The sequence below is a fragment of the Ammospiza nelsoni genome, chromosome 19 (assembly GCF_027579445.1).
Source record: "Ammospiza nelsoni isolate bAmmNel1 chromosome 19, bAmmNel1.pri, whole genome shotgun sequence".
Classification (NCBI taxonomy): Eukaryota; Metazoa; Chordata; class Aves; order Passeriformes; family Passerellidae; genus Ammospiza; species Ammospiza nelsoni.
The window spans coordinates 8,059,928-8,084,005 of record NC_080651.1 but is presented as its reverse complement, the minus strand read 5'-3'; the positions used below and the strand labels follow the sequence as shown (position 1 = coordinate 8,084,005).

The 24,078-nt window shown below is 44.9% G+C and overlaps 1 protein-coding gene across 2 annotated transcripts in view; it reads left to right on the top strand.

The window, feature by feature from the left end:
* The first annotated feature begins 107 nt into the window (after nucleotides 1-107).
* The window catches only part of LLGL2 (LLGL scribble cell polarity complex component 2), a 33,308-nt gene continuing 9,337 nt past the window's right edge, over nucleotides 108-24,078 (top strand). For both annotated transcript variants that reach the window (XM_059485656.1, XM_059485655.1), the window contains exons 1-12: nucleotides 108-207; nucleotides 7,274-7,381; nucleotides 13,521-13,618; nucleotides 14,627-14,708; nucleotides 15,960-16,075; nucleotides 16,619-16,777; nucleotides 17,483-17,645; nucleotides 17,820-17,952; nucleotides 18,739-18,793; nucleotides 18,974-19,128; nucleotides 22,406-22,623; nucleotides 23,108-23,175. In XM_059485656.1, coding sequence (XP_059341639.1) covers nucleotides 7,307-7,381; nucleotides 13,521-13,618; nucleotides 14,627-14,708; nucleotides 15,960-16,075; nucleotides 16,619-16,777; nucleotides 17,483-17,645; nucleotides 17,820-17,952; nucleotides 18,739-18,793; nucleotides 18,974-19,128; nucleotides 22,406-22,623; nucleotides 23,108-23,175 — 1,322 coding nt within the window. In that variant the 5' untranslated portion in view covers nucleotides 108-207; nucleotides 7,274-7,306. The remainder of the gene's footprint in view (nucleotides 208-7,273; nucleotides 7,382-13,520; nucleotides 13,619-14,626; nucleotides 14,709-15,959; nucleotides 16,076-16,618; nucleotides 16,778-17,482; nucleotides 17,646-17,819; nucleotides 17,953-18,738; nucleotides 18,794-18,973; nucleotides 19,129-22,405; nucleotides 22,624-23,107; nucleotides 23,176-24,078) is intronic.

Here is a 24,078-nt window from a genome sequence, read left to right as displayed (position 1 = left end):
AGCCGCGGGCCGACCTCATTTGCATACGAGACCACGCCCATACATGCAATTTGCATAGCAGGGCCCCGCCTACCGGGCGGTCCCGCCCCCGGCCCCGCCCGCCGCGCCCCGCCCGGAGGTGCCCGCGGAGCGAGGCCGCCGCGCAGCTGAGGGGGAGCGGGCGCGGAGCGGAGCGCGGCCGGGGCGGCCCGGCCCCAGCCCCCGCAGGTAAGCGCTGGTCACTGAGGCCGCGCGGGGAGGCGGGAGGGGTCCCGGCGGGGGGTCCGGCCGGCACGGCCCCGGCAGAGCTCCCCGGGGCGGCCCCCGCCATGCCCGCCCGTGCTGGGCTGCGCGGCGGGGCCGGCAGGTGCTCGCCGTGCCCCCGCCCCTGAGGGGGTTCCCTTCGCCGGTGCCCGGGCTCTCGGCGCTGCCTGGGCCGGCCGTGTCGGGGCTGCCCGCACGTGAAGCCCCGGCGCACCGGGGACGCCGGCGGTGTCTCCGGTGGAACTTGCAGCCGCGGCGCTGAGGGCTGGCGGGGTTTTGTGTGCGGCTGTGCCCGCTCCCGGGCTCGCTGCGCTGTGTCTGTCCCGGCCGGAGCGCGCAGCCCCGCGGGTACCGCTCCGCATCCCGGGATTCCCCGGGGGAGGTGGCGGCAGTGGCCGCTCCGGGACTTCCTGCCGGGCCCTCCAGCGGGTCCGGGCCGGGGCCGCTCCCGGGGGCTGCGGGAACCGCTCCCGCCCGGTGCTGCGGTCCGAGATGCCCCGGCCCGCAAGTCTCCAGTGCTGCCGCTGGCTCCAAGCAGCGGGTCTTGGAGAAGACAAGAGCAAGAACTGCAATGACTCTCATTCCCTCGGGACATTCTGTTAGCATTTTCTCTCTTTTTTTTTTTTTTTTTTTTTTTCCTCTATGCCCGCATTAAATGCATCTTGTCACTGTTGGTGGTTTTTCTTTCCCCTCCCCAAAGCTGCGAGAACTTGCTGAATGAAGGAGCACGTTACTTCCAGCACGCAGCAAACAGGTGTAATAAACCGGTGAAGGAAGTTGTTCAGCCTTTGTCTCAGGTTGCCCTTCACTGTGCCGTGGGAACAGGCTCTTGCTGGTATCTCCCGTCCTGGAGCTGAGGCTTAACCTCGGTGTTGGAGAAAGCTTTGCCTGTTTGTGTTTAGTTTTGTTGATGGTGTAATGCAGTTGAATCAGGCTCCCGGGTCTGTGTTTCTGCAGCCAGTGGCACAAAGCCGTGTGTTGGTGTGGGGATAGTGACAGGACAAGGGGACAGCTCCGCTGAGATGGTAGAAGTAAAAGTTGTCCATTGTCATGTCTTACTTGATGGGGAATGCTGCTCTTTGTAGTCATCTGAGAGCGCTTCAGTCAACTGGAATATCTGGCTTTACCAAGTCCCAGCTGAAGCTGTGTGCCCAGAGCAGCTGCCTGGTGATCTGAGCATTGAATCGGGAAGCTGGTGCTTCTGGCAAGTTGGATGCAAAGTGCTGGTACGGCCCAAGGCTCCTCCATGCGTCCTGGCACGTTCCTGTGGGGATAGACTGGCCCGTGGAGGAGATGAGGATGATCCGGGCCAGTGGTGAGCAGTCTCTAATCCTGCTCAGCGCTGCTTGTAGCCTGCCAAGGGGCTCTGTATAGTTCGTGGTATTGGAGAGGGAGAAGAATTCTCAAACATCTTCATAGGATGGTGCTGAGGAATGTCTTTTATTTGGTTTTGAACAAATTGCATCTGCTACAACAGCTGACCGAAGAAGAGTACTGGAGGAGTTAAACCAGTTGAGAGCCCTTTATCTTCCAGTGGCCTTCTGGTATGGTAACATAATTGTTCCTGGGAATTGCTTATGGAAGAGGTGTGTCTTTTCTTGGCTGACACAGAAGTTTGAGAAATGTCAAAGAGCAAGGGAGGTTTTAAACGTCTGTCTTGCAGTTAATACATGGCAATAAGAGTGTGTGATACTCCCAGTACCATCATCTTTCTTTAAAATACCAAAGGAGGATCTTTCTTTAAAATACCAAAGGAGGCACTGGTTTGGTTTCTGTGCAGAAACTGTGAAAACTCCAGTTCTTATATAAACGTTTCTCACAGCTGGATCTCTTTGTGTTGCTTTATGAAGCAAATGCTTTTATGTGTTGTTCCATCGACCCACTGTTTGTAAAGTGCTGCTCCAAAGTTACAAGCCACTTTTCTGTTTCATGCACGCTCCTTAGCAAAGCCTACAAAAGGTTTTGCATCATGGGCAATAATATTGTTCAGTGCAAAGACTTTGTTCTGCTGTAGCATTTTGAAACTTTGTGTTGTCATGCCCCCATGACAAGGAGAGCACAATGGGAGTCCTAATGACACACAAGGTTTGCACAATTCCCAAATTCATTGCAGGTGGGCGGTTCCTGGTAACTCCGAGTACAAGGCTGTTGGCAGTACATGAACTCGCCAGAGTTGTGCGATTAGTTCTCAATTATTTTCAAGGAGTTCTCGGAGAATCAATGTCTGACACTTTGTTTAATATTGTTTGTGTTTTAGGAGGGCAGCCACCTGCACATAGTGCTGCCACAGTCTGTTCAGTTGTTCATTTCACTGTCTGTCTCTCCAGGTTCACTGAAATAAATTCTCTTTAGAGGATCTTTTGGTTTTCCTCTCTGACTACTGCATGCAAGGTGCACATGAATACTCTGCTGTTTATGAAGCTGCAAGTGGTGGGGGTTAGCAGTGGCTCAGCAGTTGTGTAAGGGAGATCTCTGCATGGTCTCATTAAACTGAGATTAATGTTAGAGCATCTTCCTTCTCCTGGGAAAAGGAGGTGGTGTCTTACTCTTCTCTGTGTTCTGCAACTGCTCCTTCCCTTGCTTTGGCTCTTCTGCTTGGCTTGTGCTTTCTTCTTGAGTATCTGCCTTGACAGTGTGTCACAGCCAAGCAGGGTGGTAGAGATGAACAGTTAAAGAATAGCTCGGGCTCGTTTCATTGATTTCAAGCTAAAATTGTTCTTAAATTTGTCCTTTCACAGTGAGTCATGGCACCTGCAATCGATAAATGTGATAAATCTGGTGTTTAGGTGATACTTTGCTCAGCTCTGGTGCTAAGGAAGAGCTTTTTGCTGTGCAGCTGCCCCAGCCTCTGTTGTGTTGCTGCTGTGTTGGTAACAGCAACAAGGCAAAAACTCCTGGGTGAGGAGAGAACCTGGTTCAGACAAGGCCATGGGAGTGACTGTTTGTTACAGCAGCACCAACTGCCTGCAGTTCAAACAAAGCTGCTCGATAAGGCCTCTTTTATTTTAGCAGAGTTGATAAAGTGTTATCAGCTGCATAGGTAGATGTTCTCCCTTTAAGGACCTGTAAGCAGGAAGGAGTGCTGAGGAAGGAATGAGAAGGAAACCTAAATCAAGGCAGGATTTAGGAGTTCTTGAGATACTTGCTGGCATTTTGAAAAGAAAGCTCTTGGACTGTATCCCATTGAGAACCTGTTCAAGCTGAGTAAAGGTTGCCAAAGAAGCACACAGATGGTACCTTGCAACTCTGCTATGTGAGCAAAATAAACTCATTATGGGTATGTTTTTGCTGTGGGGTTCACTTGAGACTGCATCCACACTTTATACTGTCTACGTAATAAAAACTTCTGACCTGGGCTTCCTCTTCTTGCAAGACTGGATTAACTTGTGTGATTGGGACTTACAACATTTTGGCTGGAAATTCCACTCTCATGAGAGGACATAAGGAAAAATTGCAACAAATTTCTGCACGGGGTAGTTCCCTGCCAGCCTATGCCAAGTTGATGGAGAAAATGATGGAGTGTTTCAACAAGCTGTGCATGGGCACCAAGATGCATTGCTGTGTGCAGAAGCAAGGAAGCCAAAGGAAAACATGGAGCTCTGGGTTGGTGACACTCAGCAGTGAGAAACAATGCTGCTCCTGGGAAGGAGCTTTTGTCCTTCTGTTGAACGTGGGTTCACATGCCAGGCTCACAGCGTCTGAAATGAGTGGAGCTGAGAAGGGAGGACAGAGTGAAATCTGGTTGTGATGTTAAACTGCTGCTTAGCGTCTGATTGGAAACAGGATTGTCTTGCCACTCATGCTTTCATTGCCTTTCCATATGAATAGTGTGGAGATTTGGCTTTGTGTCTGGATCTAATCAGTGAGGTGAAAAGGGGGGACTTTACTGTATTTAGCTGAGCACTCAGGTAAGGAAGCAGCAGGAGTTTGATGTTCAGGGCACTCTGAGCTCTGCTGTCAGGTGTCCGTGTCCTGAGTACCAGCAAAACTTGGGTTGGCTCAGCCTTGGGCTATTGTTGCCTCTAAACAGCTGCTCTCAGTGCATCTTAAATGAAGAGAATGTTGCACATAGTTTCTGGTAAAAGACTTGTCTTTGAAAGCCTAAAGAATTGTTTCCCTGGAAAATGAGAACATTAGATACATGCAGACCTGGCATAGCTTCAGAGGCTACTGGAGAATTCCTGTCTGGCTACTGGTAGCCACAACTGTTACCAGATGCTTGTAAATGCTGACTGGCAGACAACTGCAGAGCACATGGGGCTGGAGTTTTATGTAAGACTCCAAAGGTGTGTGGGAGAGAAACTAAACTGCTAAAATGTAAATGTGCATCTGGAAGATAAGATTATACAGATTGTGGAATCTATTTCTAGAATTGGAAGAGATACTTGGTTATTGTACTAAAACCAAAATTCTTCTCTTTGATAAGTGTCTTGTAAACTTGTGATAATAACTTTTGGACAACCTGTGCTGCAGTGGATGCTATCCCTTCTTTGCCTTTGTTCAAAACTGCTTGTCCTCTCATCCTCTCCCATACTGTGACACTCAAAGGTTCTTTGGTCAGAAAGAAACTCTAGTATCAGTCTATGAGAGGTGACTTTTGTAGCTTGCCTTCTCTGATCCTCTCAGCCCTTCAGGGTGATGGTTCTTCAAGTGAGTTACTGCTCAGTTCAGAACTACTACACTTGTTAGCCTGTTGGACAAGTTGTTGTGGGCTGGAGTGTGAATGTTGGAGCTCTTGCATAAGCAGGCTCAAACAGCATGCTTCAGGATGCCATTAATATTTTAGGATAAAACATTCTAGCAAGTTTTAAAATGTAAAGTTGTGTCTCTCTCAAAACAAGCCCCCTGTTCTTTGCTCCTAACACTGAGTTTGTCTCTGCTGGCACAGCTGAGGTCTTCTGTTCTAAAGTGGGGAGGGTAATTAGTAGAGTTTCTCTGTGGGTTTGCCTCGTTTGACAGGTCCAGGATATTGATAGACAGGGGGAAAGGGTGCGTCTCCTTGGCACTTTCCTTTGCTTGTCTGGCTCAGGGCAAGCTGTGTGTTATACATGGACATGATCTGCTGTCCTTTCATTGCACAGCACCTTGTCACTGCTCTGTAACTTTTGCTAACTTAAAATGACTGTAGCTTTGTGAAAATATGTCCCTCTCTCAGGCATAGAAGTCTTACAATCTGACACTATTTTTGAAATTTCAATTGAGGTGCTAAATCATTGTAGAAGGATTTACTTTCCAAGTAAAGTACACTTTTATTCTTCCTCTCTTTTCTGACGTCCTTATATGTTTCTGTGCACATTCTTCACCCCTGCATGTGCTGGTGGCCCACAAACACAGAGAGCTGCAGCTGCCCTGCCCAGAGCCAGTTCTTCTGTGGTAGTTGGTGCTGCCAGTGATTCTAGGTGACTGGAATGTCACATAGGTGACATATTTCAGTCGCCTAGATCCTAGTAATTCTAGGGACTGATTGATCCTCGTGTGGTCCTCTGAAGGCATTGCAGGCCTTTGGTGAGCTCAGGGCAGTGCTGCACAGGTGGCTGGAGATGTTGGAGTGTGAGCAGGAAAGGTAAAAGGGCAGTAGTGCAACAAAGAGGTACAAGTTCAAGCTCAGAGAGTTTCTAAAGGGAGTTCTCAAAATATGCCTGTGGAGCATGTAGAAGCATCCTGTTTATCACACAATTTCCTTCTTTTGGACCTTCACAGCTGGTGCAAGGCCTTGCTAGGAACTCTTTGAATAACAGCTCAAGCTCTTCAGGAGTGCTTTAGGTCATTATCCAAGGGCCATTGTTGCTGGCAGGAGCACAGAAGCAGCCACCCTGTTTCCAGCTGTGCTGTTCCTATCTCTGCAGGTGTGAAAGCTTGTCCCCTCAGTCATCACCTCCAGCCCCACTGTTTGAAGGGTTCAAGCCCCTCTGGTCGGGTACCAATTCCTTTGGTGCTCCTGGTCCCTCTTTCTCATGCAGCGTTGGCCCCCTGCTCCCCACCTTGCTGTAGTGTGTATGAACCTCTTCTGACCATGTCTGATATCCATTCTGACCCTTCACTGCATCTCAGAAGTTCTGGCCCCACTGCACATGTGTGTCATGTACAGAGTAGCTGGCAAATTGCTCCCTGTCCAGCAAATTAAAATAAAATACTGAGTGACGTGTCTGTAAACTGCAGCCTGTGAGAGATGGCCAGGGCAGACAGGAGCACTAACACCAGGGTAAGTTGTCAGGATTGAATTCAAGCCTTTGCTCCTGAATTGGCAAGGTTCACTTGTCACTTGGTCCCTGTGCAGAGGGGAGATGTGACAGCCTCCTGAGCTGTAGGGAGCAGGAAGGGAGCCTGGGATCCCCGTGTGATTGCTGGCTGGCCAGCCAGGTCTGATTTGTCCTGCTTGGATCCTCCTGTGGGAGGCCAGGCCCTGGGACACTGCTTTGTGCTTTGTGCTTTGGCTACACAGTGAATTGCAGGTGCGAAATTCCCTTCCCTACCCCCACCTCGAGCAGGGAGTTCGGCTTGATATTTTACAAAAGCAAGTTAATAATTAATGCAGCTCCCCTGCAGGCAGCACAGCACCCTTTCTGCTGTGCCCGTGGAGAGACCTGAAAATGGGATTCTTTCTCTCTTTGGCTCAATAGCTGGAGGGTTACCTGGGGTGAAAACTGATGCTGGTCAATAATGCCTGAGCCTGGGAGTTGGCCTTTAGGTTGGGTCTGTCTGAATGTTTATGCAAATGCTGCAGTTTTGCCTTTTCTTTGGATAAGGTCGACTCAAGGGACTGCAAAATGGCCAAGTGCAAAATCCATTTTAGAATCCTCTTATTTTATCTGTACTAGTTTGCTTAATCAATGTGAAAATAGAATTGTGAAGTGCTGCAGCAGAGAGCTGTGCTAGACTGGTATCAGGTTTTAGTCACTCGATAGTGATGTTGTCTCAGTCTGCTCTGGCTGATTTGTTACCTGCTAAACCAAAATAAATAACCTACTTCTGCCTGCTTTCTGCTCAGGCTGCTTTTGTTTATATGGGCTCTTCTTTTCTCTTTTGTTAGGATTTTTGTTGCCAAGATACTACAGCGAGGAAGATGAGAAGGTTCTTAAGACCCGGACACGATCCAGTGCGAGAGAGGCTCAAGCGCGACCTTTTCCAGTTCAACAAGGTACAGGGCTTTCCTCAGGCTGCAGGACAAATCTGTCCTGAACACTGCATCCTGCAAAAGGAGGGAAAAACCACTTGAGTGTGGGTGGAAAAGTTAAATTTAGGAGAGGTGCTGGTTTGTTCTCTTTTTAGTTCTGCCTTTCTCTCCCCAATGTGCCTGAGTAGTTTCCTTTAAGGTCCTGGGCATGTTCTCAGTTCTGTCTCCTTTTTTAAGAGGAAGGATATTGTGATGCTCTTGAGTGGCACTTGCTGAAAGAAGAGATCTTCACAGCAGCTTTTCTGTCCTCTGAGTGGTCTGTCGCTTGTCCTGCTATGTGCTGGGACTGTTTCTGTTATAGGTAGTCCTTGTTAGGAAAAGAAACATTTTTCTAAAGGTATGCATGAGCCACAGCTTGTGATGCAGTGTTGTACACAATGCAGCCAGAGTTCTTTGTTCCTGATTATCCTTTGAATTTACAAATGTACCCCTGCTTTTAAATGTGCATTTAAAAGGCTGGGCTATCACCTAGGCAGCACAATGGCCATTAATAATCAATTTACTATTGTCTTAGTCTGAATCTGTTTCTACATTTTTTCCTTCCCTCTCTGTGAAGAAGAAAGTGCAATGGCTGTGCTATCTATCCAACAGTTTTTCTTTTGAGCTCTGGCCAGGAGCATAATGCTTTTATCTTTAAAAGTGCCTAGTATTAAATCATGGCTAGGCTAATGGCTACTTACACTTTCTTTGGGGAGCAGAAACGTATTTGTAGGTTTTGTGTTTCCAGGGTTTAAATGGAATTTTGCTGAAAAGTGTAATGGATAAACGAAATCAGCCTGGGAAATAACCTCCTTGATTCATTGTAATTGTACTGTAGATGGATACTTGAAGTGGAACTGTGGATATTTGAGATAAATGATTTAATGTAATTGGTACTAAGCACACCAATTCCATGCATTCCTCCCTGCCATTGGGGAGACAAAGGAACTCAAGAGTGCTTCAGGTCTGTTTTCTGCCTGCTGCCACCAGGAAATCCTAGTGCAGATGCAGTCGAAAATTCAGTAAATGCAGACCAGGTTTGAGTTGTTTGCATCTGGCTAAATGCAATGTCAGCTTCAGAAAAGATGTCCCAGGGATGGGTCAGAGTTGCTTATGAGCATTTAAAATTATATATACCTTGGAAAAACTCTGCTGTTTTAGGGATGGCTCTTCCTTGAATATGCCTTTCTCTTATGAGAATGTTTGGCTAAGCTTTACCTGCCAGAGACACACTAATTTGGATAATGCAAAACAGGGTTGAAAGAGGTAGCTTTTGCAGCAGAGGAAAACTTCCAAATATATTAGAAGCTGACATCAGGATTTGTGACTCCATTTGATTCAGTCCTGAAGGTAAATATGACATCTTGTTTCTAGGGAGACAACTACTTTGGACACTTCCTAATGTTTACTCTCATTAACAGCTTGGTAATTAAAGGCCTTGTAAAATTCATTTGCACCTTTAAGCCACAGTAACTTGTTCTTTTCTAATAAGAATCAGAAGGGAATGAACATTATACCAGAATCTTTTAAATCTACTTTTTTCTTGCATAAAAGTGAGAGAATTTTTTTCCCCAAGTCTTGTGTCTCCCATTCCAGTATTTCTAGAGATAATGGGTCATTTGAAAGCTTCTGCCCTTTGATCCAGTAAACATCTACTCACAGCTAGGTAGACTGAGAAAATCTGGGAAAGTCAGACCTTAATTCTGAGTTGTTGAAGGTTGTGGCTTCAAGGAGCCAAGAATCATAGTGCTTTGTGTGCCAAGGCTGTCCTGGTCTAATGTGCTATTAGAGCAAGCACATTAGTGCTGGTAAGCAAGTTTTTAAACACTTGTTATTTGAGGTCTTTGAAAGACTTCTGGTTAAGAACCTGCTTGGGAAATATTTTGTGGGCCTGTAAAGTTGCTGATCAGAGAAATTGCACGGTGGATTTGCACCTCTTCAGTGTGTGATGCAGGCCATGACTAAAGGCAAGGTCTGCACCTTAAAGTGCTGGGGATTCCTGCCCTCATTTTACACTGAAGTTGAACATAAATGCATAAATGCCTGATGCCTCACAGAGTTAGTGTTAGTGTAGTGGAATGTATTTGACCATGCTGACCTAGAATGGACTTCAATTTAGAAAGTCTATTTAATTGGTGGTGGTGGATTTTTGTTTGTTTGTTTACTCTGTCAGGTATAAATAGGCTGTGATCTTCCTACTGCTTCTCTCTTGCATTTCTGTTTTGCATAAGGGGTGGTCCAGATGGTTTTAAAGGACTGATTGATGACTGGACTAGCACTTCAAACTGTCTTCAAAGTTGTGTTTGTTTCAAAAAACACCTTCCTAAATTCTGCTAGTCACTTAGCTTTGCATATCTGTTTCTCTGTATGAGTAAGAACTTCCCATACTTGTGTGTACCTGTTGCAAGAATCTGTTTTTAGCTCAGTGGATAGAATGAAGGATAAGGTATGTGGACTTGGCAGTCTACTTCTTTGAGTTTATCCTGCTTTTGGAAGTAGTATTTGGATGCCTTTGGCTCAGTCCAAGCCCTGCAGAAGAAACATGTTCAGGCTGGCATTGTCAGACTAGATGATGGGTAACACACAGGTGAACCAGCCTGTCTTACAGCTGAATGTTACCCAACTGGGAGCATTGCATTTAATTTATGGCTTCATGGTTTTTCCCCTGTTTTCAGCCTTCCTGCCCCTTTGCTGATGGAGACCTTACCTGAAATCTGAATTAAGCAAAGTGGAGTTAGCACATACAAGGCTTCATTGTTTCTTCAAAAGCTGAATTAACAAAGGGACAGGGCTTGTATTGCCTGTGGTTGGGTTTGTCTCTGCTCTGTCATAAAACAATCTGAGAGGAGAAGCAGGGACAAGTGAAAGGAGGAAGACAGAGCTGAATTTCATCGGCACAGCTTTAGTGTGGGCTGGGAACAACTGTTCAGTTTGGCCACGTTTTTCCTGCAGTAAATACAACTGACACGAAGCATTTCTGTCGGTGCTGATGACACCAGGCTTGCTTGAGTCTGACAAATCTGTAGAGGACAAGAAAAAGCTCCTACCTTTCCCCATGGAAACAAAGGCCCTTTTGAGAAGGAGGGCACATTGTGGGCACTCTGGTTTCTTATTTCAGCTCTGCTGAAAGGCTCCATTGTAACCTCTGCTGCCTCCTGCCCCCCTCTCTCCCCCTTGCTGCGTTTACCTGCTGGGCAGGTGAAAGGATTGGCTGATGAAAGCTGCCGAGGGAAGGGAGGGAGGGCAGCCCAAAGCTGCCTTGATGTGATTTAACAACTGGGTGCAAATAAGCACAAGGAAGAGATCTGGGTAATCAGGACAGCGAATGTGAGTGCCTGACCCTGGTGGTGTCAAATGCAGCCCAAAAGCCACCCTGAAGCCTTTACTGCCCAGCTGTGGAAACAAATGACATAAGGGAGGGTTATCTTTGTTGCATCTTATGGGCATCTTGGTTGAAGATTCAGAGCTACCAGAAACCTTTAGTACGTTTACTGCTCTCCATGAGCAGTTGTGTAGCACACTGTGGTTGTTACTGATATTTCTCTTTTGCAATTTTGTCTGTGGAATGGGAGGTGCTTAAAATTTTTGGTTGAATGAAAACCTGGAGGAGAAAGAAAATCACCCTCCTGTTATTATTACTGAATCATACACACTTGGTTGTGCAGTTCACAGGTCTCATACTTGAAAATTAAAGCTTTTATTTACTTGTCTAATGTGTTTACAAATTAACACACCAAACCCAGGATCTAATTAGGCCAGTATTAAGGCTGGCGTTGACAGCTTCCTAACAGGCAGTGCAGTATTGTATAAGTCATGGTTTTCTGAGAGTTGTGGCTAAAGCTTTATCTTTTGGGCTGGATGGAATCTTAGAATAATCACAGTTTCTAATTGATGTGTCACTGAAAATTGCACCTGGTTGTGCTGATATCATGACAGTGCAGTGACTGTGAACAAGTTGAAACTAAAACTATCTGGGGGAGTTACACTGGTGTCTCCCTAACAAGTTCCTCACTTTGTTTTGGGTGAGAGTGGAATGGTGTTTATTGCCTGTGCTACACCTGATTCATTTAAATGTCTGATTTATTGTTAAGATAACGTTAACGTTACCTTGGATCTTCTTCCCAGAATTTTGCGCCATAGCTTTATACTCCCACAACTTTGACAATTAGGAAGCTTTTCTGTGGTTCCTCAGTAGCTATCACAGTGCAGAGGAATTCCTCTCTGCCTGTGCTGGGTTAGGAAACTGCTCTGTTTCAATTCTGAGCCCATTGATAAATTCCAAATTTCATACAGCCTTCTCTAGGAAGTTTTACATATGTAGCTATGCTAAGGTTGGTTAGCAGCAGCATCAAGGGTGACAGTAAAAAGATTGACTTCTCAAAATTTGTTTTTAATAATGCAAACCTAATGCTTAAATTGCCTTCTTAGAATATAAAGAACTTAGGCTGGACATTAAGTAATCAAAAAAGGAAGTAAATTCAGTGGTCTTGGAGCTTGTAGTACTAATCTTGGCTTACTACCTATAAAGGGTAAAAAAATTACTATCACTCTTTTGCCCAGCCTAATGAGTTGGCAAGCAGAAAATTGGGAAATGCTCCAATATTTTCAGTTTCATCTTCTAAAGAGGCTCATCTTCCCTTAACCCCAGGCTGGGATACCCAGTATTTAGAGGAGGGAGGTGTTTTCTTGCAGCTTAGGAATTGTGATCAAACGGGCATAACCAAAGCAAACTGGCAGACTTTGGAGTCAGCTGGATCCCCCTGTGCTGTGTCTTTGAGCAGGACATTAAAGGGCTCTGCAGCAGCTGGGGCACCCCGGGCTATGGCCTGGCCATGGAAATGAAACCAGCTCCATTTGATTCTCGTGCAGGGGATTAAGTTGGGAAATCACTATGCAGGAAATAAAGTCCAGGTGTTACTTTTAGGCTGAATAAAGCATAAAACTTAAGTGATGTGGTAGCTTTGCTTCAGACACGATGGAAATGAGGCTGGGAGTGAGGAGCAAATGCTGTAGATGGAGAGTTCTCTGCTTTTTATTTATTTTTTTCTAGTAGTGCGTGTAATGAGTTCCTATTCTGTAGCTGGCCAGCTTGCTTTAGAAGAAGGTATTTTCCAGAAGTTGGGCCTTTAAGGATCAGTGTTTTCCAGGAAGCATCCCTCTTAATCTTCCCTATTAATCTGTGGGCACACCAGTCCTTTTTACCTGTGTGTTGGTGCATACTGATTTTGCCTAAACCAGGATAAGAGCTGTGCATTACCACTTCTGAAAACCTCAGTGAGCTATTTGCTAAGCAGCTTGGTGGCATCCTGGAAGTATGGCAGGATTTTATTCCCTGGTGTGTAAATGCATGAGTGTGGTGTGTACAGATGCTCCAAATCTCCCTCCTGGAGCAGTTGTACTTTAGGGAAGCCACCAAGGCAAGCCACACTGCTTCCTGTGACAGTGACATTTTTAGTCCCAAATGGTGTTGAATTACTCTGAGGTGGCCCAGCAGGCTCCTGCTCTCATTCAATTCCAATGTTCCTCGTGTTCCTTCTGGAAAATGGAAATGGATCACATTAGTTTTCATGGATGCTCATAGGAAATCTGTTTAGTTTCCTTGATGAGCACTGATGTTCACTCGTAGCTCTGCATTGCTTTGCACTATTTCTTCATGTCAGTCACCAAAAAGAGGTCAGGAAGGCTGACCTCTGTGGAATTTGGCAGATAAAGCTGGTCTTACAGTGCACAGTATTTGTGTCAGACTTTGAAATTGTGCTGAGCAGTTGGTTTACAGAAGTGCAGCTGATGTGGAGTGATGGAGTGTGTTGTATTGACTGACTAAGCTGTGCTTATGCAGAGTTATTTATAATCTTAACATCAAGAGCTGCTCGGGCTACTGTTTTCAGAATATTTCTCTTTCATTTCTGTTACACTTCTGGATATCCTGGCTATGAAGCCAGGGATTCTTGGCACACATTCACCATTAGGTTGTTGTTCAGCAAATCAAAAAGATTCTAACACCTTTTTCAGCAGAAAAAGCTGCCATTAAGTGCTGTATTTCAGACTGCCATGCCATGTTGAATTTCTGCCCAACAATGTCCATGAAACAAGCTGCTGCTGATGATTTTTCCTTCTCTCCCAGACTGTGGAACATGGATTTCCCCACCAGCCCAGTGCCCTGGGCTACAGCCCATTCCTCCGTCTCATGGCCATTGGGACCCGATCGGGAGCCATCAAATTGTATCCTTTGAGCACTTTGGGTGAGAGTTCTCTAACCTCAGCAGAATTAGTGCAGCTTTGAAGACACTTAAAAGTTAGATTTAGTATGAATTTGCAAGCAAGGGTTGCTGGAGCACTGAAACAGTTTGCCAGGGTTTGGAGTGATTTTGGTCTGATCAGTGTGGGGTTATCTTTCCAAGGGCTGAGCTACAGCTCCAACAGGAGCTGAGCTGATGCAGATATTAAACAAGACTCTGCTCTTGCTATGCAGAAGGTCAGACTAGATCTGGCCTAAGTTTAGCAATCCTTCACATTGTAAATTCCAGGGTTGTTTAAATATTTGGGGCAGGGTTCCTTTTTCTTTTTTTTTTTTTTTTTTTTTTTTTCCTAAAGCAATTCTATTTCAAAGGTTAAAGCTGGAGTCAGAAATGCTTTCTACTTCCTGAGTTTTTGACCATCCAGGAATTAAAGACCTAAACATTGAAGGTGGTAATTTATTTTTTGTAGCTAATGACGTCCAGTCTGATTTTTGTGTGTGTGAGATAATTCCCATGACAGAGGCCAGTTAGATGAGCTGTAAAACAGGCATGTCACCCAGCCCAGAAAGGAAAAGTTGGTGCTGTCTCTGCCAGCTTAATCATTCATTGCTGGTGTTGTTTGTGCTCAGAGGCTGGACTCCACATGCAGGCAGTTGCCATCTGTCTCCTGGTTACAAATTAGTTAAGCAGGATTGTAGTGTCTGGGAAACCACTGAACATCCCTGAGAAAAAACAGGGTCCAGGCACCTCTTCTGCATGTACTGAAGGAAGAAGTGAACTTCCCTGTTCTCCACAGTGAGCACAGCCTGCAAATTTCACCAGCATGTAAAATCAAAAGCAGATTTGCACTGATTCTTTGCAGGCCAGCTCACCAACAGTAAAACATGGTTTCAAACTAATCTTTTTTTGTCTTGCTTGCTAGCAAGCTTCTTATCAATTATTGTAGCTGTGGGTCACCTTAAATACTGTAGATCCTCAACAAACTCATCAGATATGGTGCTCCTGGGGTGGAGTTCATGGGTTTACATGAAGAAAACAACACTGTAATGCAGATTCACTTTATACCTGATCAGGTAAGTGCATTTTCAGTACCTCTGTGACTTATGTAGATCTCTCCTAAACAGGTGTTGATTTTATTCCAGGGATCTGGGCTCCTATTACCACGTATATTCAAATGCTGCTTGGTTGGCAATGTTTATCCCAGTGAATTCTGTGCTCTCAGCAGTGCTTGTTGCTGTGGAGATGCTCAGTAAAACTAGAAGAGAAGCTTTAAACTAAAGAGTAGCTTTATTGTTCATAACTGTTACTCATTTATCTCCAGTAACATCCTGGGAATGGTAATAAGGCCAGGATAGTTCAGGCAATCTGCTGCAGAAGCAAAAACTTCCTTTTCCTTTTGCAGCCCTTATTTTTTCAGTAGGACTGGGTAGTCTTTCCTCTGCACAACAGACCGACCAGGAGCTGCTGCTGAGCTGATTTAATTATTTTCAGGAGCTCAAAACAGCACTGCTAACCTCATCTGCTGCTAAGTTTGTTGTCTTTGTGTTTGGGGGTATTGACTCTTGCTCCTGGGGATTGCTGAACAGTTATTGCCACGCTCTAAAAATAGGAAAGCAGAATTTTCCAAATGTCTGATGGCTGTCTAACCACTTTCCCTTGACTGTCCAGACTGCTGTCTAAGTTGCAGACTTTGTTCCCTGGTGCCCCCAGTGTAGCACAAGTGGCCTCTTTTATGAGAGGGATTTAATTCTTGAGGCGGTTTTGGGTGTCTGTTTGCTTAACTAATGGTATAAACTGAAACTCCCATGGGGAGTGTTGCACCAGGTGTGGCTGCAGCAGGTAAAATGCTTCAATTTGAACATCCAGCCAGCAGGGCTGGGCTCATAAAAGGATTCTGACACAACCCTCAGAATGAGGTTGGACATGAAGAATGTGAGGACTGTGGTGTAGCAGAGTGTGTCAGCCCCACCCAAAGCTGGGGTGTGTTCAGCAAACCTGTGCTGAGCCAGGAGCAGGTGAGATACAGCCTGCAGCTGCATGGCTGGGCTTTACAGCACAGGCTGATCTTCAGGAACCTAAATCCTTGTCATCCCCCTCAGTGATAACCTTTGTAACAGGGCTTTTAGCCTCTAGGCTAGTTCTTGTCTCCCTCCACCCCCCAAATCCCATTGCTGCAGTGTTTGTCCACTGCCATAAAAAACTGAACCAGCTCCCCAGTCCTGTTTTAGCAGGGAATTATGAACAGCAGCAAATCTACTGCTAAATTTACTGTGTTATATTTAATGCTGGCAAGCTGAAAAAAGCAAGTTGTGTGATTTTTGCAGTGCCAGCTGGTGACACTGCTGGATGACAACAGCTTGCACCTCTGGAGCCTGAAGCAGCACGGAGGAACATCGGAGCTGCGGGAGGAGAATCGCTTCACCCTCAAAGGGCCACCTGGGTGAGGCACAGCAGGGCTTGCAGCTGGTCTGGGGATAGGCAAGACAAAAAATTCTGCTGTTGTTTAAGCTAGAGCCTGTCCAGTTCTTACAGCTTGCCACTCCTCTGAATCCGTTGAAAGGGCATCCATGGAAACCAACCAAGAGCTGGGTAGGGCATGGGAGAACAGCTTTTAAACGTGCTCAATCAGTGCAAAGGGTGACACATTTTAAAATATTGTTCATTCACTGCTGTTAATCTCAAGGTTAGGTAAATCTAACCATGCCTTAAGTCAAGCTTTGAAATGCTGTTGTGGTTTTAGTTTGACTTGATCTTGCCAATTTTAAGTGAGCTATTTTTAGGAACACTTAGAGAGGGTTCTGTAAAAAAAATGTCTGGTTCTTTCTCCATGCACTTGTCAAAATTTCTTACATAATTTGTCTTAAAGCTGATGTTTTCTTTCTTAAAAAAAATCATGCCTCCAAAACAAGTGCTACTGATAAATGTCCCTGTTATGTTGTTAACTCTCCCAAATTCAGTAACAAGAGTCTCTTTGCATCCCCAGCTCCCCACCAAGTGCCACCCAGGTAACAGCTGTGCTTCCCCATTCCTCACGGGAGGTGCTGTACCTGGGCACAGAGAGTGGCAACATCTTTGTGGTGGAGCTGCCCTCATTCCGAGTGCTGGAGGACAGGACCATCACCCCTGAGGCCGTGCTGCAGTGGTGAGTGAGCAAACAAGATGTGGAATCCCATTACCAGACACATCCTTTGTTAAAATGTCACCCCAGATTATGTACTGGGGCCTTGCTGTTGTGCTAACCATTGTCCATAGCTGCCCGGCTCTCATGAAAGTAACTTTTGGTCCTGGTGTGTGTTAAGTAACAATTTCTGTCCTGGTCCAGCCTGGTGTTGTCACTGTGGAGATAGAGCATGTTCACTTGGGATGAATCTGCAAACCTTGTGCCCTAGCCCTTGTGTTTAGTTTTAGGGAAAAAAAAATTGTTTAACTGTAATTGCACATTTATTTTTTTCAACCACTGGCAGAACATCTGGTGCTGCTTTGTTCAAATGGAGTTTTTATCACTCTGCTGAGAACTGTCCTACTTCACTTCTCCTACTGACATTTCCATCTTGCCTTTATTCTGTAAGAGAGTAGGGTGGGTGGTTCAGACTCTCTTTACAGTCCTGGGATGCAGTCCTGGAATTCATTGTAAACCCTGGCCTTTCCTTGAAGAAAGCAGGACTAGGTGCATGTCCATGTGGTAGGCCTGATGTGATGTTTCCCATAAGATATTTCTGCTGCTTGAAAGATTTGTGGGATCAACTGTTTCAACTTTGTTGCTTAATTTCTCATTCTTGCACCTTTTATTACGGTCCTTTGAGGTTGTGCTTGGAATCAGCTTCTCTTTTCTCTTCTGCTCCTGCAGGATACCAGAAGATAACTGCAACAGGCGCTCCTGTGAACTGGTGGAAGCCCTTCGGGAGCATCCTAAGAACCCTGACCAGATCCTAATTGGATACAGCAGGGGCTTGATTGTCCTCTGGGACCTGCAGAATAACAAAGCAACACACCATTTCCTGGGCAGCCAGGTATTGATTCAATCAAGAGTCAGTTCAGCAGGGCAGGAAGGGCTCTCACTGGCACGCTGAAGACAAATCAGGTGCAGGGACAGCCTGACAAAGCTGCATTTTTAGTAAGAACAGGTTGTTTTGGGGAGATAACAGCTCTCTGGAGAGCAGTCATTTGTATGGCTTTCTTTTCAGCAACTGGAGAACCTCTACTGGCAGAGGGATGGCAGTAAATTCATTAGTTGTCACTACGATGGAAGTTACAGCCAGTGGCCAGTATCCAGTGACAACAGGCAGGCAGAGCCTCTGGAGAACACTGTGCCCTATGGTCAGTAAGTGAGGTTTAACTGTTGTGTATTTGTCCAAACTCAAACTAATTCTGAGCTTGTGTAGGATATTCAAGTCACAATTCTCCCTAGTGTTTAATGGCAGAATGCAGAGGTGCCTCTTGAATGGCTTGTAAGCCTTGACTAAGGGATTTCAGCCCAGATTTTCTCTTGGATTTGAAACTCCTTTGCATTGTTGAAATCTGTCCTGAACATGGAGAGCAAGTCATGACAATATTAGTGCCCCTTATGAAGAAGGGTGTTGGTGATTCAGCTCTTTGTTTTAGCTGGTGTCCTGTTCAGCAGGAGTTGCTTGGATCCTGTGTAATTAATAGTGAGCTGAGTGTATTTTTTGTTGACCTGAGCAGTGATTAAATGAAGCTTCTGATTTGCTGGAAACCATCAAATGGGGATGACTTCACCTTTTGAGTGCAGAGAAGCTTCTCAAGCTCTATCACTCTATATTAGTTTCAGCAATGGCTGTGATTTTAGCAATCCTTTCTAGTTAATCAGCTCCTTCAGCAGCACTTCCACTCCCTGGTAGCCATCAGCAGCATGGTTTGGAACTGCCCCTGAGCCTAAGCTGTGTTTTGCTGTGGAGGTCTGTGGTCATTGTGTCCCAGAAGATTTGTCTGATGTGGTTGGTCTGGGGAGGTGGTGCTGGCTCCTTCTAATTTAGGTGGCTCCCCTTGGGGTGGAGGGTGAGGTGACCTGGCTGAAGCAGAATCAGCAGCTTCTGATGTAAAGATGTACTTCTTGAATTGTAGCAAATAACTCTGTTTTTTCAGGTCCTTTTCCTTGCAAGGCCATCTCCAAGATCTACTGGCAGACAACAAAAAATGGGTGAGTTTGTGGTGTATCCCTTCAGTCTCACCTATTTGAAGGGTGCAGTGTGCAATGCCATACGAACCCTTTAGAGTAACATCATAAGAACTTGTTGTCAAGCTTTCTTTGACATTTCTTCAAATTTTTTCTTGCTCCTTACTTCAGCACAGGCCACTTTAACTCTTTCTTTCTCTCAAGGCTTCCTTACATAATATTCCAAGGAGGAATGCCCCGGGCTAGCTACGGGGACCGGCACAGTATCTCTGTTATCCATGGCAGCCAGCAAACAGCCTTTGACTTCACCTCACGGGTGATAGACTTCTTCATAATCTTCAGTTCAGATCCTGCTGCAGGTATGTGGTGGAAGGGCATTACTGAGGAATTAGGGTAGCTGTGGACGTGTGTGGCAATCTGCCTGGTATAAATAGCATATGAAATGTGATAAGGAGGTCAGTTGTTTGGGGAGTTTCTGAGACTTCAGCAGAGAATCAAAGAATCGTTTCGTTTGGCAAAGACCCTTGAGTCCAGCTGTGAAAGATTGCCATTTAAAAGTGAAATGTAAAATACTGGTATAAACACAGAACTGGTTACAAATGCCATACATTCCTCAAAAAAATTAGGCTACTCTGTTAATGAGAAAAAATTTCTTAAGCCTATATCTGTTTAAGCTGGACATTGGATGTAACCAGGTCGTGAAATGAGGATCTGAATATTGTTGTTTGGAAACAGAACTTCAAAGGAGGCTAATAATTAAAACCAGAATTTACTCCCACTGAGACACTGCTTCTTTTAATTAGCACCTGGATTTGTGTCTGGAGCTTTGGGTAACAAATCAGGAAAGGGTGACATAGAACCAAGGGTCAGTATATGGAGAACTTAGTTTCCTTACTGCTGGTGAACATGAATGTAAACTGAATAGTTCTCATTCCTGGAATTGTGTAGAGCTTGTCAGATTCTTGCTTCTGTTGAAGAGCTTTCTTGCCCTTACTTCTGCAGTAACTGTACATTCTTCCTTTTCATAAAACTGTAAAGGGTTTTCCCCAATAACTCTTAGTTTAATGCTGGTGTAGTTCTTGCTTCTGGTTAACTGAGAGTAACTGAGTATAAAATGCTATTTCAAGCTCCAAAAATGTGCAGGATCAGACTAAACTGCAAATTGTTTAGGAACTTGTAAGTTAATCTTCTGTTACTGGATCTTCTCAGGGTTTCTAGTCTCTGATTTGCCTGCTAGACTGGTTTCCAGCCCAATTTGTCCTGTGTCCTGCCAGGGAGGGTGGTGACAGCCACAGCTCCACATCCTGGTCTGTCAGTGCAGGTTGGATCCCTCTGGCCTGTTCTGGGAAGCAGAGCACAGATCCAGGGGAGGAATGTCCTGGGAAAAGAGGCAGAAAAAAACAACTTTTGGATTCCCTCTTACCTGTCTTCCTAGATCTTAACAGACCCTCTCAGGTCACTGAAAAGAGAGCAGAGAAATCAAAGTGTAACTGAGCAGAAGTACCTGTGTGTGTCTGTTACTGATTTTCCCTGCACAACCCTGCCCTTTCTGAGCATCTTCCAAGTGTGCAGAACCTACAGGTCTAAATCTTCAAGGTCACAGTGCTGATAAACTTGGGGTACTGTTTCATACTTTGAGTTCAATACTTTTTGGTGTTAAGGAAGGAGACTCTTTTGCTTTCTATGAAATTGTCAGAGTGGAGATTCTGGATGATGGAACAAAAGTATTAACAATGAAAGAAATCTGAGTTTTTTAGGTCAGAGTTGGACTGCTTAGAGTTCAGGTTCTGGATATGATTAGAAATCCTTTAGGATGAAATAAGTGAACAAACAGGCTTTATATTTCTACTTACCAATAATTGAATTATCCAGTTAACACCGCTGCTGGTGGGTTCAGACAGGAGCTGCTACAGGAAACTGAAACTGTTGCACTCAGATGAGGAAGTTTTTTACAATAAAATGAGGTTTATGTGGTTGACAAGCTTCCTTGTGGCTGATTACCTAAGCTTAGTGGATCTACATAGCTTGCCTTGTTTGCCCTTAAGCAGTCTTCCCTGCAATGGCAATACCAAGGTATTAATTGTATACCAAAGCCACTTAATTTAATAAGCACAAAGCTCATGCATTGCAGCGTGGTCGTAGCTGGTGACTTTTCACTACCCTGAATTTGCTGTGGAAACAGTGTTTAAAAAGGGCAGCCCTTCCTGTTTCTTTTTTTTTTTTTTTAGTTACGTGGGTGAGTGTGTGGCAATCATGACAAATTTTACTGTGCATGCCGCTTCAGCACTTAAAATAGATTTTTGCCACAAGAAATGAGCTCAGATGTGTGTTTTTGCAGAGAAAAAATTGTTAAAACAGAGCACTTTTTGTTAATGTTGGCAACAGTAAACTGCAGGGCTGTTACAGTATAGGGATGGTATTATTAGTTTTATTGTGAAGTCCTGTGGGCAAGTGCAAATGATGGTACATAGGAAGGCAAAGTAAAACTGAATAGAAAACTTTTTTTTCATGATGAAACTGAACTAATTAGTGATGTGTTGTGGCTGGGCCTAGTCAGAGGTGAAACTTGGGGTGCCTCACTAGTGATGCCAAGTGCTAATTACTTGAATTTAATTTTGCTGAGTGAACAGTGTTGGTATGTGCCTTCTTGCAAGTGTACACCAGGTTAATCAACCAAGTAAAGGAGGGAAGTAAAAGTACAGTTTAGAAGGGAAGGTTGGGGAAAAGCAGTTGGGTAGTTTGCTAATGGCTCTCTGGTTATCAACCCCAATCGAGCTTTGTATTCACTCAGATTTCCGGAGCTTTGTTAATTGTCACTGCTATGAACTGGTCTGTGGTTTTGGTTTTCCCCACCAGTTTGGTGCTGTGGCTGACTTGTCAACCTTGTTGCAATAATGTCCTTGTAGACTAAATTTTTTTCACTCAAGATTGTCCATTGGAACCTGAGTTATAATTCTGGTTTGTGTCAGATGTCACCAGTCAAGTTACATTAACATATTTCTTTTTTAGTTGTTCCTAATACACATAAGAATTATTAGATGATGCAGACATCTTTTAAAAAGAAAGTCTAGAGGATGTGTCACAACATATGGGAAGAAGAGAAAATAAAAAGAAAGAGCTGAATTGTAAATACTTGTCAGTTCAAGCAGAGAAGCATTCTGCAGAACCCAAGGCATTAGCATGTTTAAGCAGCTTAGCCTGGATGGACTGTGGTCCTAACACAGCACTAAATGGGTCACTGCTGGGGTGTATGCATGTCTTTCTACCCAGTGCTGTTAATTAGCTGCAGGTAAAGTCTTGGAATTCTGGCTGTTACAGTAGTAAGTATGGACATTGTGTTATTTAGCCATTGTTGTTAACAAATTTTATACTTTGCAATAGAATCTATTAAAAATCACTGTCACAGTCCCAGGAGTGATGTAAAGAAACATGAATTTGCAGTAAATCTGTGAGTGTCTTCAGATCCATTCATACTCAATAGGCCCAGTTAACACAGCAGCTTTTAAGGTTTTTTCCAAGAAAAATGTTGAAGTGGAGGTGTGTGATTACAGTTTTCAAAGCAGCCTTACAGGAAGCTTGTTTGCACTGACCTTGGCTGGTCAGTTCTGTCAGCCTCAGTGAATGTTGTTTCTGCAGAGTTTGATGACCCCTCTGCCCTGGTGGTGCTGGCAGAAGAAGAGCTCGTGGTCATAGACTTGAAAAGTGCAGGCTGGCCAGCAGTGCACCCTCCATACCTGGCCTCCCTGCACTGCTCAGCCATCACCTGCTCTCACCACGTCTCCAACATCCCACTGAAGCTCTGGGAGAGGATTATCAGCGCTGGGAGCAAGCAGAACATTCAGTACTCCAGTATGGTATGGCAGCTGTGTCCCCCCATGTCCCCCTGTGCCCCTATGTGTTCAGGTCAGTGTGAGTGCCCATGGTGTGGGTGGTCTGTGTTGCTGATGATCTGCAGAGGGTTCAGCCCCAGCAGACACTGTCTTGCCTCTCAACAGGTCGAGAGAGGCCTTTTCCCAAAGCACTACAGTTCCACTGGGGAATTAAAATGTGATATTTTTTCAAGCTTTGACAAGCCAGAGGGGAGGTCTGAGTGTTCCCAGCTGTTGGTGATAACAAAGTTCTCATGTAAAAGCATGAAGCTTCTTGGGGAAATGTGTAGAACGCCTTCTAAAAGGCTCAGTTGGTGTCAGAATGGGGACATCTAATCCCAACAAAAGCTGACAGCATGGACTGTTTCACTGCTACTTGCACTGGAGTTCATGCCCTCCTGCTGACTCTGTGTTCTCTGCACACTGTCACTGCCTAGGCAGTCACACACTTCTCTTACTCTGTTTGTAGCCGTGGCCAATTGATGGTGGCACCAACATAGCTCCAGATCCTCCACAGAGGGACTTGCTGCTAACAGGGTGAGTGCTGACCTGAGAACCATCAGGGAGCCCTTTCCAGTTCCCCTTTTTCAACTGACTGAGATTTTCCTATGGAGTTAAAGTCTGCTCATCTTTTAGGGTAGACTGCTTTACAGTGCAGCTTCTCTGCTGGCTTTGTAAAGCCAATTTGTTTTGCTGCTTCTGAGCAAACAGGTCATGATGTCCACAGATAACCCAGAAAGTGGCTGATTTTTAGTTTTGATGTGTTATCCTTTGCCCCTACTCCCAAAGTGTGTAGGAGTGCAGGCACTAATCCAGCCTGGTTCAAAGGCAGCAGTGTTAAAATGAAGCTTAATCTTTCATGTTTTGAAGCATTTTTCCCTCTACCTTACACTTTGAATCTTAAAATAGAGGTTAGCTTGGACTCCTGTCTGCTTTGATCAGCATGAACAGATCTAGCCAAGAGTTGGAAGTAGCTAGCAAGAGATTGTCTCATTGCATAAAAATCTGCCATTTTCTTTTCAATGCACTTTTGAGAGTTTCAGGGGCTGTTCCTCAGATTGCATTCTTGATGGAGCATGTTAGAAGCTTCTCCCCTTGTGTTGGGAGACTTGCAAATTTTCACCTGGAGAACTAAGATTAAAGCTTGATTAAAAAAAAAAATTCCCTTCCCTTGCTGTAACAGTTTTTTTTCCTGGATGAGTTTTTTCTTCTATGTGCTAAGCTTTTTGCCTTTTCCATATCTTTTTGGCATAATCTTAAATTAGTGTAATGGTGTCAGACCACCAAGAACACCTGAATTAAAGAAAACCAACAATCTAAAACAAAAAATGCACAAGAAGCCAAAAACCTTTCTCTTTGTGGTTTGTTTTTTTGATTCTGTATTTTCCCCTCTGTTTTACCCTCCATGTGCTGTTCTCCTGTGTGATGTGTGTTCGTGTA